The 15740-nt window shown below is 42.8% G+C and overlaps 1 protein-coding gene across 2 annotated transcripts in view; it reads left to right on the top strand.

The window, feature by feature from the left end:
* NCOA2 (nuclear receptor coactivator 2) overlaps window positions 1–15740 on the top strand; it is a 273589-nt gene that overhangs the window by 173987 nt on the left and 83862 nt on the right. For both annotated transcript variants that reach the window (XM_060128302.1, XM_060128301.1), the window contains 2 exons: window positions 4288–4392; window positions 6756–6928. In XM_060128302.1, coding sequence (XP_059984285.1) covers window positions 4307–4392; window positions 6756–6928 — 259 coding nt within the window. In that variant the 5' untranslated portion in view covers window positions 4288–4306. The remainder of the gene's footprint in view (window positions 1–4287; window positions 4393–6755; window positions 6929–15740) is intronic.

The following is a 15740-nucleotide window of genomic DNA, read 5'->3' as shown; positions in this document are numbered from 1 at the left end:
TTAGTTTAGCCCTGCTCACAAAATAAAATGTCTAAACCTTCAGTGCTGCCCTTCTGTATTCTCCATCTCCTTCCTTTTCACTGCAAATTAATATGTAACTTTGATCTACAAAAATCCATTAAAACTCATCTATCTATACAGTTTTTTTTTTAATTTTTTATTGGAGTATAGTTGATTTACAATGTTGTGTTAGTTTCAGGTATACAGCAGAGTGAATCAGTTATACATATACCTATATTCACTCTTTTTTAGATTCTTTTCCCATATAGGTCATTACAGAGGATTGAGTAGAGTTCCTTGTGCTATACAGCAGGTCCTTATTAGTTATCTATTTTATATATAGTAGTGTGTATATGTCCATCCCAATCTCCTAGTCTATCCCTCCCCCCAGTTTATTTTATTTTCGATGATTTTTCTATGTGTGCATGCACCCTGGAAGCCACAGATCTATCTGTCACTGGTTTTTATGTGTTACTTGGGTGGGAAAAAAATTGACTCCCCTAGCGCGCGCGCACGCACGCTCGGGCGTGAAATACTAACACTTGCTGCCAGCCGAGCCCCCACAGGGCGTTAAGAACATCAGTTAGAGCAGTCTAGGTTAGAGCCCCTCTGTTCTTCTCTTTGAGAACCTCACTGATGAGGTTCCTGTCATTTGTTTGGTTCATCCACTGAGGAGCAGGGCTTAAATCCACACGTCTGCTGTAACATCACATCTACTTCTGGCCCCGTGGCAGGCAGGAGGGAGGCGCCAGGAGCCGTCCACTGCCTGTCACCACCTTCCCCAGCCTCCTCCTCTCCCTGCTCCAGCACTAAATTCACTTTTTCCTTTTTTTCTCCGTCTGAGAGTCTGTCCTTTTTTTCCCTGGGAGATGAGCAGTGATTCAGACAGGGCATCCCCAGCCTGATGGCTGCGGCTGGCAGAGGGCATCCGCCTGTCCCCAACTTGGCCAGTGACTGCAGACCCCCCCCACCCCCAGTCCTTTTTCTTCCCTTTGGTGGTTTAAAGTTTGGTTGGCAGTGTGTCCTGGCATCCATAGCCTAGGCAAGTTGCTCAGAAAAGAGGACGTATGGGGCAGGCACAGACGAACAAGCAGGAATTTTTGAAAAGCTGAAATTTTTAGGTTTTGAGGAAGTGTGTTTAAGGTACCATCACATAAAAATAAAAGGGGAAAGTTGGCGTTTAAATAACTTAGTTCAAGCAGAAAATAATGATTTTTTAAAAATATTTATTTATTTTATTTTTGGCCGCGTTGGGTCTTCGTTGCTGCGCGGGCTTTCTCTAGTTGTGGCGAGCGGGGGCTACTCTTTGTTGCGGTGCGCGGGCTTCTCATTGCGGTGACCTCTCTTGTTGCGGAGCACAGGCTCTAGGCGCACGGGCTTCAGTAGTTGTGGCTCGCGGGCTCTACAGCGCAGGCTCAGTAGTTGTGGCACACGGGCTTAGTTGCTCTGCGGCATGTGGGATCTTCCCGGACCAGGGCTCAAACCCGAGTCCCCTGCATTGGCAGGGGGATTCTTAACCACTGCGCCACCAGGGAAGCCCAATAATGAGTTTTAAAGCTACAAATGGAGTGGTTTGTGAACCAGACTTGGGTAGATACAAGTAAAACATAAAGACTCTGCTCAAATGGTTTTAGTGTGCTTGGACCAGAACCCGGGCGCTCCTGCCTTCACGCCTCACTTCCATCCAGTCCCTTGTTGAAATGCATCAGTGCTGTCCCTTCATGCAGAGTTACAATTATTAGATATATGTTTTGGGAAAAATAAAAGTAGGTGATGCTGATGCTAATGTTAAACCCCAAACTGAGTATATACGACTTCAAGGAAAACAGTCACTTATTTTACTTGTCTGTTGAGAAGCTTTCTGAGCTTTCTGATAGTATTCAATACTATACTTTTTAATACTTTTGGTGGGGGGGGTGGCCATTTTTATCTACAGACTTATCACCTATACCTACTATATAGGGTATTTTGTTACATTTCAGGGGCTATATTTTGATGATAAAAATTTACTTAAATTTTTTTGATTTATAGAAAGCTGCTTCCAGGGTGAAAATCCCCTAGGTTGTTTGTTGAGAGCTCACTCGCGTTCCTTCTTGGATCTCACCTGTTTTTCCTTGTTGGAGTTTTTCCTACATAAATTTCTCTCTCTCACCTTGTTTTCTTCCAGAGAGAGACATCCCTTCTCACGGTCCTTACACGCTGAGCCTGACGCACAGTGGCGGGCAGGCAGTCTTTGAATGAACAAATGATATTTAGGTGGGGGGGAAGGAGCCGAGCATGGGGGCCAGGCAGTCCGGATCTTGCTTCTCCCATCTGACCTGTGATTCCATGATTAGAGGAAGAATGGCTGTTTTGATGAGGCGATCCCTTGCCATAACTCGGTGGTTAAGAGTGTGTAAGCCTGTGTGTCAATCCCACTTCTGCCCTTTGCTGATCCACTCAACAGCCTTGTGCTATAGATGCTAATGATTATCCCCATTTTACAGAAGAGGTAATCGAGGCACGAGAGCTAACTTCTTCTTAAGGTCCCACAGCGAACCAGCTGGTGGAGCTTGGATGTGTCCTGGCTTCTTTGCTCTCTTGCTTCTCATAGTCTGTCTTTGCTGATTAAATTATATCTGTAAATCGCTTGGTGCAGAGTAAATGCTAAATGCACAGTAACGAGATACAGTTTATACCTATCAGCCCAAACTTGTGAGTACAGCACAGGACCTTGGGGCGAGTTACATTGCTCCCAGCAGCAGGAAGCTCTGGCACTACCTTTCAGAGTTGTCCCCTCCTGATGTGACCTCTTGAATAGAATGTAATTGGCGCCACCTCCCTCAACTGATACAGTGTCTCTTCATCCTCCTTACACAGGATTCCTCAAAAAAACGTTTAACTCCTCTTCCCACCTGGATCAGAGTTGAGGCCAGAAAAAAATGAGTGTAGTGAACCTGAGCGCCCAGATCCCAGCCTGGGGAGCGGCCGGGCTGTGCTGCCACTATTGGAACTGGGCGGTGCTCTCTTAGCCCACCTTCCTCTTTGTCCTTGCTCTCGATGAACCTGTTACTCTATGGCATCTTCCATAAGTTCTTGACCTTCTACTGATAAGGCACGTCCCTCTGATTTTTCCAGTCTGGAAAGGATGAAAAGCCACTGCAGGAAAAGAAGGAGGGCGAAGGTAGTTTTTGAAGCCTGGGGGACAGAAGACGGGGGAAATGGCATAGAATTAGAACTCTAGGAGAGACTTGTAAATGCTGACTTAAACCTTTGGGGCTGTTGCTTTTCTTTTGCTGAGCAGTTATTAAGCACCTTAAGTAACACCGTCTTCCACTTCCTCAAAATCTTTTCTAGTCCCTTTGCTTAGTTCTTTTGGAACTTAAACCTCTGTCACTCTTGTTATTAGCATATTTAAATGTTATTTTGATGGCGCTCATCGTGACCAATGTGAACACACTGATTCTCTTATTATATGTCCTTTTATTTTCTTAGGGAAAGGAGCTCAGAGAGCAGGGGCCAGTAATTGGCCTCTTCCATTAGGGTCAGTAATGTTTCTGATCTTTTGAGTACATCTTAAGACCTTGGGAGATTGCAGCTAGAATCAGCTGAGGGAGGGAGGGAGGGTCAGGGGTGGCAGGATGTGAGAGAAAGCCACTGCTCAGGGAGGGAGCTGCCAGGAGAGAGGGCCCTGAGGAGGGAGCAGTGAGCAGCTGATGCAGGAGGAGACCCCAGGGAGATGCCAGGGAGGCAGGAAGATCCTCTGTTTGAGGGACATTGCTCGCCAGGACAGGGGTGTCAGAGCACCCTGGTCGGATTTGGAAACATTCAGCTTTGTGGCGAGGCACTGCCTCTTCCCGGGGCTGTTCTTCATGGGTGAGTGATTGCAGCACAGACTTGACATTGGCCAACCCCAAACAGAGTCTGGGAGGAGCCCCTTATGGCACCTGTAGTTCCCACACAGTGCAAGAGCACTTCTGAAACTGGAGGCTGGCAGCAGAGACACAAGACTAGCAGATTGCGTATAGTTCAGGGTGCTGCTGAAATACAACTCCTGTTCAAAGAGTGGGCCCATTGAGGTAGGCTTGTTTGTTTTTTAATTGTTTACCTTTACATTTGCTTAACTTAAGCACAGTTACAAAAAAAAACTATACATGCCTTTTCATTGGGAATTATACATGCACATAAGTCAAAACAGTGTGTTAATTGCTGCTGTCAAATTTCTGATTAAAGCCATAGCTTTTTTTTATTGTTGGTAAATTGATCATCAGCTCTCTTCACTTGTTTTCTCCTTGTTTTCTGTTTCAGTTGCTGATATGTGTTCAAGATGAGTGGGATGGGAGAAAATACCTCTGACCCATCCAGGGCAGAGACAAGAAAGCGTAAGGAATGTCCTGACCAACTTGGACCCAGGTTAGATTCTCACTGAGAACACAGCCAGTATTGCCCATGAAAGCCACATGCATGAGCCTTTGATATTTTATCACACTGATTTCACACCTGATTCAGATGCTCTTTGGTTTTTCTCCCTAACTGTCAAGCCTTTGGACAGTTATGTATTATTTAGTTATGTATTATTTACATTTTAGATATGCTAATCGGTTACAGATTTTATTATTCTTTACAAGAAGAGGAAAGCTACATACTTCTGGGTCCCCTGTGTACTTTGACTCTTAAAACCAGTTTATTCTATATAATCTTGAACTTTTCACATTTTTACTCCTGTTTGCTTTTAGAATGTCATAATGACAAGATAACCCATAGTAAAAAAGTTTGCTGTTATATTTATACTGGCTTTTATTCTTTCTTTCTTTCTTTCTTTTTTTTTCTTTTTTTTTTTTTTTGCGGTACACGGGCCTCTCACTGTTGTGGCCTCTCCCGTTGCGGAGCACAGGCTCCGGGCGTGCAGGCTCAGCAGCCATGGCTCACAGGTCCAGCCGCTCCGCGGCATGTGGGATCTTCCCGGACCGGGGCACGAACCCGTGTCCCCTGCATCGGCAGGCGGACTCTCAACCACTGCGCCACCAGGGAAGCCCTCTCTTTCTTTTTTTTTATATTTAAGAGCAAGAAATGAAATGTTGAATCCCCTTGCTTTTGAATTGGTGATAAAGACTGTGGGTCTTCAGTGAATAAAACAAATAATTTTAAAACAAGTTGCATATCATATATTATGGGTGGAAGTATGAGTTGTTATAACCTCCATGCAGGGTAATTTAGCAGTATCTGTTAAAATTATAAATGCATATCTTCTTTTGAACTATCAGTTCCATTCCTAGGAATTTTCCGTACTGCAAAAAAAAAAAAAAAAAAAAAGGCCACCGTCTACACCGCAGCCCCCATCTCCTGTGTGTGGCCTGTAGGTTCTCTGGGCCTTCCTGGCCAGCCTCAGCCTTCTGTCTGTCAAACCGCCTTCAGGGCCCGGCAGTCCTGGCTGAGGAGGCCAGCTGGTTCATGGAGGCTGTTCTCTCACCAGTGCTCTGCTGGTTCTTGGGGTGAGCACAGCGCCTGCCTCCCCCGGGCCTTGGAGCACAGCCCCTCCTTCCCACCCATGTGTCATTTCGTTGGCATCTTTGGGGGGGCAGGGGTGATGGAGGGAGGTGAAGGGGGTAGAGAGGTTCAGAATGGGAACTTAGCTCTTCTGCGCATGGCAGCCATTGTCTCCCTTTCCCTGGAATTAACAGGGTGGAAGCCAGGAGTGAAGATGAGGCTTAGCAAAACCAATTCTGGTCGCTGCTCTACCAGTCACTCACTAGGTGATCTTGGACAACTCGTGCAACCACTATAAAGTGGAGAGATTGTGTTCTATCTTAGGTTTATTAGTACATGAGAATAAAGCTAATATTTAGAGGCAAACATATGAATGTCTACTACACATTACAAGACTTTATAAATTGGCATTACATACAAATAATTATATATTAAGAATACAGAGAGCTGCTGCATTAAACAACTTGCTTTTCTTATTTATTGTATTGTTTGAATGTCATCCAGTGGACTCTACCGTACTTGAGAAAAAAATTGTATGCTGTAATTACCAAAGGGAACTTTTGAGTTTGCTATTTCCTCAAATTCAGATGAGGAGATCTTGCCAATTTTTATTTTTTCCCTCCCTTCCATTAACGTTCTCAAACTCAAGTCGAACTTGGACCATTTGTTTACGTTTTGCATGTCATTCAGCTTGGACAGTTAACAAAGACCCTGGGCCAGTTTCGCTTTTGTTTCTAGCTGTACTGTGGTTTTTAACGTTATCTTAAAAGGCCGTTGGGTTTGATTATGAACATCCTAAAGAAGTCTATGAAATCATAAAAATTTATTTTCATCATTTTGCTGTGCTTTATCAAAAATCATTGAAGTTTATTTATTCCTATTTTAACTAGATTAACTTCCCTTCTTTTATTAATCTTAAATAAATTTTTATAAGCGTGAGCTCCCTTATGTTTCTAAAACTCTTCTTTACTTATTGAACAATGAATTTGATACCTCTTTGTTACCAAGCGTTGCGTTAAGCACAGTGGTGAGCAAATCATCCTGTCCTTGTCCTTGTGAAGCTTACAAGTCCAGTGGGAGACATGAAACACATTGAACAAATGATCACACAGGTAAATATGTAATCACCAACTGGGGTAAGTTTGATTTCAAAAAAAAAAAAAACATGCAACATTTAGGGCAGATTCGAGGGTTTTTTTCCACCAAAGTATTCCATGTTTCTATAAGTAACTTTTGTTTGCTCTCTTTATTTTAGAACTTGGTTAACATGCTTATCTTTTTCGTAATAGCCCCAAGAGGAGCACTGAGAAACGTAATCGTGAACAGGAAAATAAATATATTGAAGAACTTGCAGAGCTGATTTTTGCTAATTTTAACGATATAGACAACTTTAACTTCAAACCTGACAAATGTGCAATCTTAAAAGAAACTGTGAAGCAAATTCGTCAGATCAAAGAACAAGGTAAGAGGAGTGAATGAATATTTTGGAGAGTTTAGTTGGTTTCTCTTTTTCCATGTGTGAGAAGTCCCTTCAGAGTCCCTTTAATCCATTTCTTAGTTTAAATTATTGATGAGAAGGTGATGTCACAGGGCAAGATGAATGCAGGTATCACTTGCAGTGGTTTATAAATAGGCTTTATATAAAATTCAACAATTCCCTAAAGACGGAGGGGGCCGAGGTGAGGCAGGGTGATGTAACTTTGCATCTAGTGAAACTCAGGTGCCCACTGATTCTCCTCCCCGCCTTAGAATTGTTACAGCTTACACAGCAAGCGACTGTCATAGTTTGCAGGTAAGGAGCCAACCGAGGATGGAAACCAGAAGTAAGGGAGTGAAGCACCTCCTGCTTCAGCTCGTCAGCATATTGAAGTGTGAGCCTCAACTGGCCACGCCACTAAATTAGAGTTTCATATCCTGAGTGACAAGAGATAGATCGGAAAGGTTCAACCTCTAGATAGAATTCTTTTGTGAAGTTGAAACACAGAACATGACAGCTTTCTTCCTGGGGTTTTCTTTTCTTTCTTTCTTTCTTTTTTTTTTCCTGAGATCATTTTCTGCCTCTCTTCTTTGATATTTTTGCCTACAGAAAAAAAATTTAAAAAAATAATGTTTTAAAAATCACATTGGACTTTGTAGTGCCAAGAAAAATCTGTATTAGGCAGGTACGAACAGCGTCTTGGTGCCCAGGGCCAGTATATGCTCCTGAAGTCTTTATACACTGCTTTCCTTCAGGAGATAATAATCTCCTGTAATCTGTTTTTGAATGCATCCTCTTAGAGTTCATATCGTTTTTTTCTCTGCCTTTTATATAACATTTAAAAGAGGCAGATTTTAGAAAAATAATGTCTTTGTCTCTATAGCTATGTGAACCCAAAACTTTGCAAGTATAGTTCTGTCTTCTAAGAACTGAAACGTATACACATAGCATCTACCACGCAGTTTCTAACACCAGCCCGCTCTGAAAGTTAGTATTTCCTGGTTTCTCCATCAAAATTATATCATCGTAACATTCAGCTTTCATGGACTTTCTACTCAGTTGCATGCCTCAGTCGCCTTCATCTCTTTCCTATTCCTTTTGTTCCTTTTGAGATTCACTAGTTATCAACAATTCAGTTTAATCTCAATTTGGTATCAGCAAATGGATAAAATCATATTCCTAAAATTTTTAGGAGAAATAACTGATTCAAGGTTACAGTGCTTTGAAGTTGCTGCATTTCTAGGTGCTGGTATCGTTGCAGTGGAGAAATCATTAAGCTTCTTGTTGCCCCTTTCTACAGATTTTGAATGATTCGATTTTGTGAACATCCCACATTAGGTAGAACTTTCACACTTGAAAACATTTATATGTGTATGTATTTTACTATCAAGATCTTGCACAGGGTTTTACAGTTTTGCAAAACCTTGGTTATTCCCCCCCTTCAAACCATAAAACACGTTAAGATGTGTCACGCTGGGACTCTGCCGTACTTTCTCTGTGGGTGTAATCAAGGCCGCCATACCACGACCACCCAAGAAGCAGCGACAATAAAAACCCTGTCACGTCTCCCTCTTACAATATTGTTTCCATTAAGTTGAAAAGTAACGTGTTTTGAAAAGGGAAGCAGAAGTTAAAACCCAAATGAAAGTACAAGTATACTTTTAACTTCTCGACCAATCTAATATTTTAAGAATATTGCTTGTTTAATAAATTGTTTTTTAGAGAGAACAGGGACCTTAGAATCAAATCGGGTGGAGGCTAGGTATGAATCCTGGTTCTGTCTCTTACAGACTTTTTGAACCTGGACAAATTATTTTCTCTCTCTGCGACTCAGTTTCCTCACATAGAATTTAGCAATCACAACACCTAGGTTGCACGGTTGTTGAAGAAATTAGGAGCTACATAAATGCTCCCAGCAAGTACTCATCGCAGTAAGCGTTTAGTACATATTCAGTAAATATCTTTCCCACATTCAGTAGGAAGGCACCTTTTTTCTTCACCTATGCTCAGATCTTCATACAGTGAGCTCTTCCTTCAGATGGAAAGCAGGGGAAAAAAAGGTGGGGAAATGGTTATGAATAATATGCTCCCCTACAGGGTCATTTGAAGAAAGTCACATTTTTTTCTGGGGCCAGAGGACTCCACATCCACCAACAGCTCTGTGCGGCCACCTTGATTTCTCTCAGCAGCTGGCAGCCAGCCTAAGGTTCAAGAGCAACACATAGGTCGGATCGGAACCCTTCCTTCTCCCTCTGTGTGTGTCCACCCACCCAACTGTCAGTCGGTGTAAATAGAATCCAACCATCATCTTAACAGCGTCATCCAAACTTAATTTGTATTGCAGTCGCAGGTATCAGGCGGAATAAAATCCTAACTGTCCTGAAGAGTTAAGCTGGATTGCGTGAGGTGCAACTAAAGGCTACGCAGTCGGGAAAGCAGACTCCTGTGAAAGGAACCCGCCAGCGTCCAAAGCTCAGGCAGCTCAGCCAGGCAGGATGGGCTCTTTCACTCGAGTCTGTTCGGTCATCAGCTGCTCCTCACGTTTCCGTAGGCTTGGGAACTAAGGCAGAGAATGATGGATATTTTTAAATGGCCTAAAGGATGGGGTTTTGGAGGGGGGGTACCAGCTATCTAAATGATTAAACCTCCCTTGTCTGTAGCACTTGCCGAGACCTGTGTTTGGTAGACACTGGCTCTCCAAGAGCATCACATGGCCGTGCACCTTGTAGTAGCAGACCAAGTGCACACAGAGTCTGCAATTCAACCATAACACCAGCTTTTTGATATTGAAGTGGGGTGTTTCTTCCTATGTGGTATGATGCTGGTAAATGTGGAAAACATCTGGTGTCTGTAACTTACAAAGGATAGTCATAAGTAGTGAATAAACTTTTTTCCTAACTGGGAAGACTAATATTGCTTCTATTTCACAGAAGAATAATAAGTAATATGAAAAATACAGATGATTTAATTATGGATTAGTGAGTCCAGTTTCACACTCCTTAGCTAGAAACTTAAATTTAAAAATTCCTATGGAAAATACATGGCGATTCCTGTGCTCTTAAAAAATGAAATTGAAGCATAAAGTGACTGAAACGTGAGGGGAGTTCTAATGATTAATACATTTCTACTGCCCTCTTTAAGGTAGTATCTCTCCTCTATTACCCCAACACTTTTTGTTCTTTTTTCTAAAATAATAATCTAAAATGAATTGTATTGTTTGGAAAACATTTGTCACTTCATTTAAAGCCTCTTTAGTGCAGCATATTTTTTCATAAGATTTTTTTTCTTTATATTATTATTATCATTTATTTTTGGCGGCACTGGGTCTTTGTTGCTGCGCGCAGGCTTTCTCTAGTTGGAGCAAACGGGGGCTACTCTTCATTGTGGTGCGCGGGCTTCTCGCTGTGGTGGCTCGCGGGCTCCAGAGCGCAGGCTCAGCAGCTGTGACGCACGGGCTTAGTTGTTCCGCGGCATGTGGGATCCTCCCGGACCAGGGCCTGAACCCGTGTCCCCTGCAATGGCAGGGGGGTTCCCAACCGCTGCACCACCAGGGAAGCCCAGTGCAGCATATTTGAGTATAGGATGTACTTACCAGTCAGTGGAGAACTGGTTTCACCCTTTCGTTATTATTTTTCTGAACGTGAATAGCAATAAGAATGAAAAGGTATATTTCAAAAATTCACATTGGTGCAGGCTAGATTTGCGGGGGGGGATTTCTTGTTGAATCAGGCAACCTAAAAGATCGTTCTGGTTTCTCATTGTGATTATTCTAATGATTTAATTTTGATTGTAGTGCCAGTATGAGAACATTGGGATTCCAGATTGGTTCATACATGTAAATTTCCCCTACAATTGTGCATAGCATCAAAAAATAAGTATTTTAAGAGAGGGTGTGGGGCAGTGGTGTGCTGGAGTCAACTGGTTATCAAGCAACGAGAGCCAATTGTTAAATTTCAAGAATTTTATAAGCCACTTGACAAGCACAGCCATTATTAAAAATTGTTTAGATGTACAATTAAATTATATTTAAAAACACAAAGGTAAGGAAGACTAAAACTCATCATTTCCTAATTATTGTACTGCATTTTACTATTATCTTTGCTCTAGCGGCCTTTTGTGTCTTGTGTCTACATGATAGAAATACTAGGTAGTGGTGGTTACTGCGAATCTCTAATTAACATCTAATATTTTAACATTAGATAGACATTACATGCACACATAAAAAGTATTGTCCACTTCAGCAAAAAAGTCACTTACAAACTGACAATTGAATTTCTACGTTCCATATCTTCATCATGTATTTTCATTATTTCACTTTTGTCTTATTAACTTAAATGAAAATTTCAAACAACATTCGTGTCAGAACTATATTCTTTCATCAGCTATAATTATAAGTTAGCTGCAAGACAAGAGTTTGGCAAAAATCAACAAACATTCTATTAGAATCAATTGGCTGTCTGGAATTTACAGTAAAGAGTGTTGTATGTTTTATTATCATTTGTAAATTATATACTCCACATACTTTGTACTAGTAAAATTTGTAATCAGCATTATGGTGCTTACTATTTTTTCCCCCAAGGAGCTGGTTTTTAAGCATTTCCCAGTATACCACTGGTGGGCATAGGAGGTTGTCTTGTAAATGTAGGTGCGTCAAATTCATGAACTCATTATTTTAAAATTCAAGGGAATAGCAATGGAAACAACCTAATTCTAGCACATAAGAGTAAAATGTAGAGCCCATTAAGATTATATTTTTCCTTCCAGTTTTTTTTCCCCCCATGTTAAATACATGAAGTTCTTGGGATGGAAATTCAATTATTCAAAGCTGACACCTAGGTGTGAACTAATAGCTGTCACCAAGCAGAGTAAGCAGAAGGGCTGCGATATCAGATCCCTTCCAGGGGTAGGATATCTGTAAATCAGGCTTTGGGGTGATGCTTCCAGGCATTGTTTATGTTCCATGTGATGAAATCTTAGGGTGATGGCAGAGTCATCCATTGCCCTGGAAAGGGTAGGCGTGCCCTTGTAGATACAGCCATACTGAAGTCAGTGTCATGGATTGCTAGTCAAGTATTTATGACAGTACTAACTCTTGATCGGTTGGAGAATGAATAGGAGGAGACGGATGACATATGCATTCTAAGTTTGTTTAAAAAAAAACAAAGAAAAATCGGTGGCCCTTTATACACTCCATATAGTTTAAATTTCAACTGTCAACTTCTTTTTTATCCTATTCTTCTAAAGGTGCTGACGATAATTAAATGGACAGAGTCAGGCAGCCGGATGTAAAAGTGGGCCGGCAGTGTAGACCGTGTAATAGACCAGTGCGAGCACCAAACTCAATTGGCAGAATACGTTAATCAATCTAATGAGCTTATTAAGAGCATGAGGTTTATTTAAAATCAGATGAACCCAGTCTCTCTCTTCACCACTGTAGGACAGTGTCTAAATTGCCCAACATCTCTGGGCCTTTACTTCCTAATCTGTAAAAAGGGGATGATAATGTCCACTACACATTGCTCGTATGAAGACTATGTTCAACGTGTTTATAAAGGGTTTAGTCTAGTGCTTGGCAGGTAAGAAGACTTACTCAACAGTAGTTATTACTCTTCTCGCCATGGTTTCTGACATCTGGACTTGGAGTCCTCATCCAAATGAATCTAGGTTTTCTTGCTAAGGATTCAATATTGATAAGGAAACAAGTCGTTTTCGGATGTTTTCTCTGTTACGGTTGTAAACCTTAATATTCTGACAATGTTGATTCTTTTTATTACAATACAGAAATAAGTAAACAGAGCTATCAAAACTATCCATTCAGGGCTTCCCTGGTGGTGCAGTGGTTTAGAGTCCGCCTGCCGATGCAGGGGACACGGGTTCGTGCCCCGGTCCGGGAAGATCCCACATGCTGCCGAGCGGCTGGGCCCGTGAGCCATGGCTGCTGAGCCTGCAGCGTCTGGAGCCTGTGCTCTGCAGTGGGAGAGGCCGCAGCAGTGAGAGGCCTGCGTACCGCAAAAAAAACCCAAAAAACAAAAAACTATCCATTCAGAGACAGAACTCAGAAATGTAGTGCTTGGGGAGTTCCCTTGTGGTCCAGTGGTTAGAACTTGGTGCTTTCACTGCCAGGGCCCAGGTTCAGTCCCCAGTCGGGTAACTAAGATCATCCCGCAAGCTGTGTGGCATGGCCAGAAAAAATGTGCTTGGTGTGACCCTGTCTGCACCCTTCCCCCGGCTCTGTTGCCCCTGCTGCACCCTGTAGGCTCCTTCTCGTCCCTGTTACCTGAGTGACATTTTTCAAGAACCTTGCTTTAAGGAGAACTAAAGAGGGCTAGAGTCACGGCAGTTTTCATTTCATCCTTACTTACATCAACACAGGAACGAATCCGGCCCTAGCTTATTCTTGAAGATTTGAAACTGTTGCATCTAGAGATAAAGCAAATTTTATTTCCTTGTTTGAGAATATCACCTGTGATCAGCAATATGTCCTTGACATTGCCGTTCTTAATGAAAATAAAATACTTTCCCACTGGTATGCATATAGTTCACTTTCATATTTTCATGTGGATTAATGGCTCATACTATTAATGAAATCCTTAAAATGAGTGAGCAGGGTGGAATTCTTGCTTTCGTTCCTCCTAGGAGCCCCTTGGTATGGGGTTTTTTGTTTTTTGGTTTTTTTCCCTAAGTATATGGAAGTTTTTTTGTATTTAACAGCTTTCAGATGAAGAGGATTTAAATAATTTAATGTGCTCTAATGCTTTAGGATTTTAACAATTTATGACGTGAGCTCTCATTTCAAGACTTAAACTGGCTTCCACACTCTAATAGAAGTTAGACATCGCTTGCTTTCTTGCTCACCTTGTACTGTTAGGAAAAGAAATTCTGACACCCTGCTGTGTGTATTGATTTCATTCAAGAGCAAACATTCATTCCATAAAATTTTTACTGAGTAAATACTATATGCAGGGCATACTGTGCATTCACTAAGGAGGAAGGAATCCAGCAGTCAGTAAGTACTTGGTTCTTTTCCTTGAAGTGTTCACTCATCTGGAGGGAAGTCCGCTGGTACACAGGCAGCTGTGGAACACAGGGACAGTGGGAATAAGTGTAATTACCGATGTTAGTACAGGCTTCAAGGAGGACAGTAAAGTTGACGTGGGCCTTGGTATAAGTGTAAGATTTAATAGGTGAGAGAGTAGGGGCCGGGGGAAGGAGAGAGACATTCCAACAGGGAGCAGAGGAACCCGAGCAAAGGCACAGGAGCCCTCCGTGCCACCGGTGTGTGCAAAGTCGGACTGTTCAGCTACAATAAGATGTGGTAAGATGGATTGAAGCATTTGGTTGGATTTGAGGCTGAAAAGGGCAGGTCAGAACCAAATGGGACAGTCAGCACAGGATCATAAGCAATTGTGAAATTTGGAGAAGGTGATATAAAATGAGAAACTCTTAACTATCTCCAGCAGAGTTCACTTGACGTCGCCTACTATGGTCTCCAGACTCTAGAGATACCCTGTACTAGGAAGGGGAGACTTTTTTTTTTTTAAATGCGGCTGATTCCTGGGGGCGGGGAGTGGAAGGCACATAACTAAAGAAACAAGAAGAAGAAGAAAAAAAAAATAAGTGAAAACATGAGAACAATAAAATGTCTCATTCATCTGTAACAAGAAACAATACTTTATTTCAAAAGACTTTCATAGGACTTCCCTGGCGGTCCAGTGGTTAAGACTTCGCCTTCCAGTGCAGGGGCTGCAGGTTCCATCCGCGGTCGGGGAGCTGAGATCCCACGTGCCTTGGAGCCAAAAAACCAAAACATAAAACAGAAGCAATGTGACAAATTCAGTAAAGACTTTAAAATTGGTCCACATCAAAAAATGTTTAAAAAAAATAAAAAGCCTTTCATTTATTTTTATAACTTGTTGAGGGGACTTAAAAGGAGCAGGAGGAAGTGAAGGGGGAAAACGACAGATAAAAACGCAGTAAGGGGGCTTCCCTGGTGGCGCAGTGGTTGAGAGTCCGCCTGCCGATGCAGGGGACACGGGTTCATGCCCCGGTCTGGGAGGATCCCACATGCCGCGTAGCGGCTGGGCCCGTGAGCCGTGGCTGCTGAGCCTTCGCGTCCGGAGCCTGTGCTCCACAACGGGAGAGGCCACAGCAGTGAGAGGCCCGCGTACAGGGAAAAAAAAAAAAAAAAGGCAGTAACACCCGCAAAGACCAATAGAGAGCCTGGCAGATAGAGAAGGCTGGTAAACATACTCAGAAGCATGCGTGTGCAAGTTCAAACACAAAGGTGCAGACATTTTTAAATATAAAATTTTATAGTTTCTTATGGCGTTTTCACTAATGACTTAAAAGCACAGTCGTTTGGCAGCTGTGGGCACGTAGATAAGGGCCCTTGGGCTGAGCGCGCCCTGCCCGCCCCCCGTGTCGGCCCTCCCCTGAGTGGTCCATGGGAGGTGCGTCAGTACGCTGCCACCGCCCCCGCTGCCTCTGCTACCGCTCGGGACTTGGGAGTGTCTGCATCTTCCACTGTGCACAAGGGAGCAATACCAGGCCTTTCCTCCGCGAGAATCGGCTGAAGATACTCGAGGACCCCCCCCGAAAGGACGCCAGGTTGATCCTTCTGCCCCAGCTTCACTTACTGCCAGGAGACTGTGCTAAAGTCCAAAAGAAGAACCTCACCACAGCATCCAAGTCCCTCTGTGGCCTGTCCCCGGTCGTGCCATACTCGCCCTTGCTCTACCCCACAAACCCCCTGGACTTACATCCCCTCGCCTACAGGGTATGCTGGCAAGTCCACTGC

Source organism: Lagenorhynchus albirostris, chromosome 17 (assembly GCF_949774975.1).
Source record: "Lagenorhynchus albirostris chromosome 17, mLagAlb1.1, whole genome shotgun sequence".
Taxonomy (NCBI): domain Eukaryota; kingdom Metazoa; phylum Chordata; class Mammalia; order Artiodactyla; family Delphinidae; genus Lagenorhynchus; species Lagenorhynchus albirostris.
Note: the sequence above shows the minus strand (reverse complement) of the source record. Positions and strands in the feature narration are given on the sequence as shown.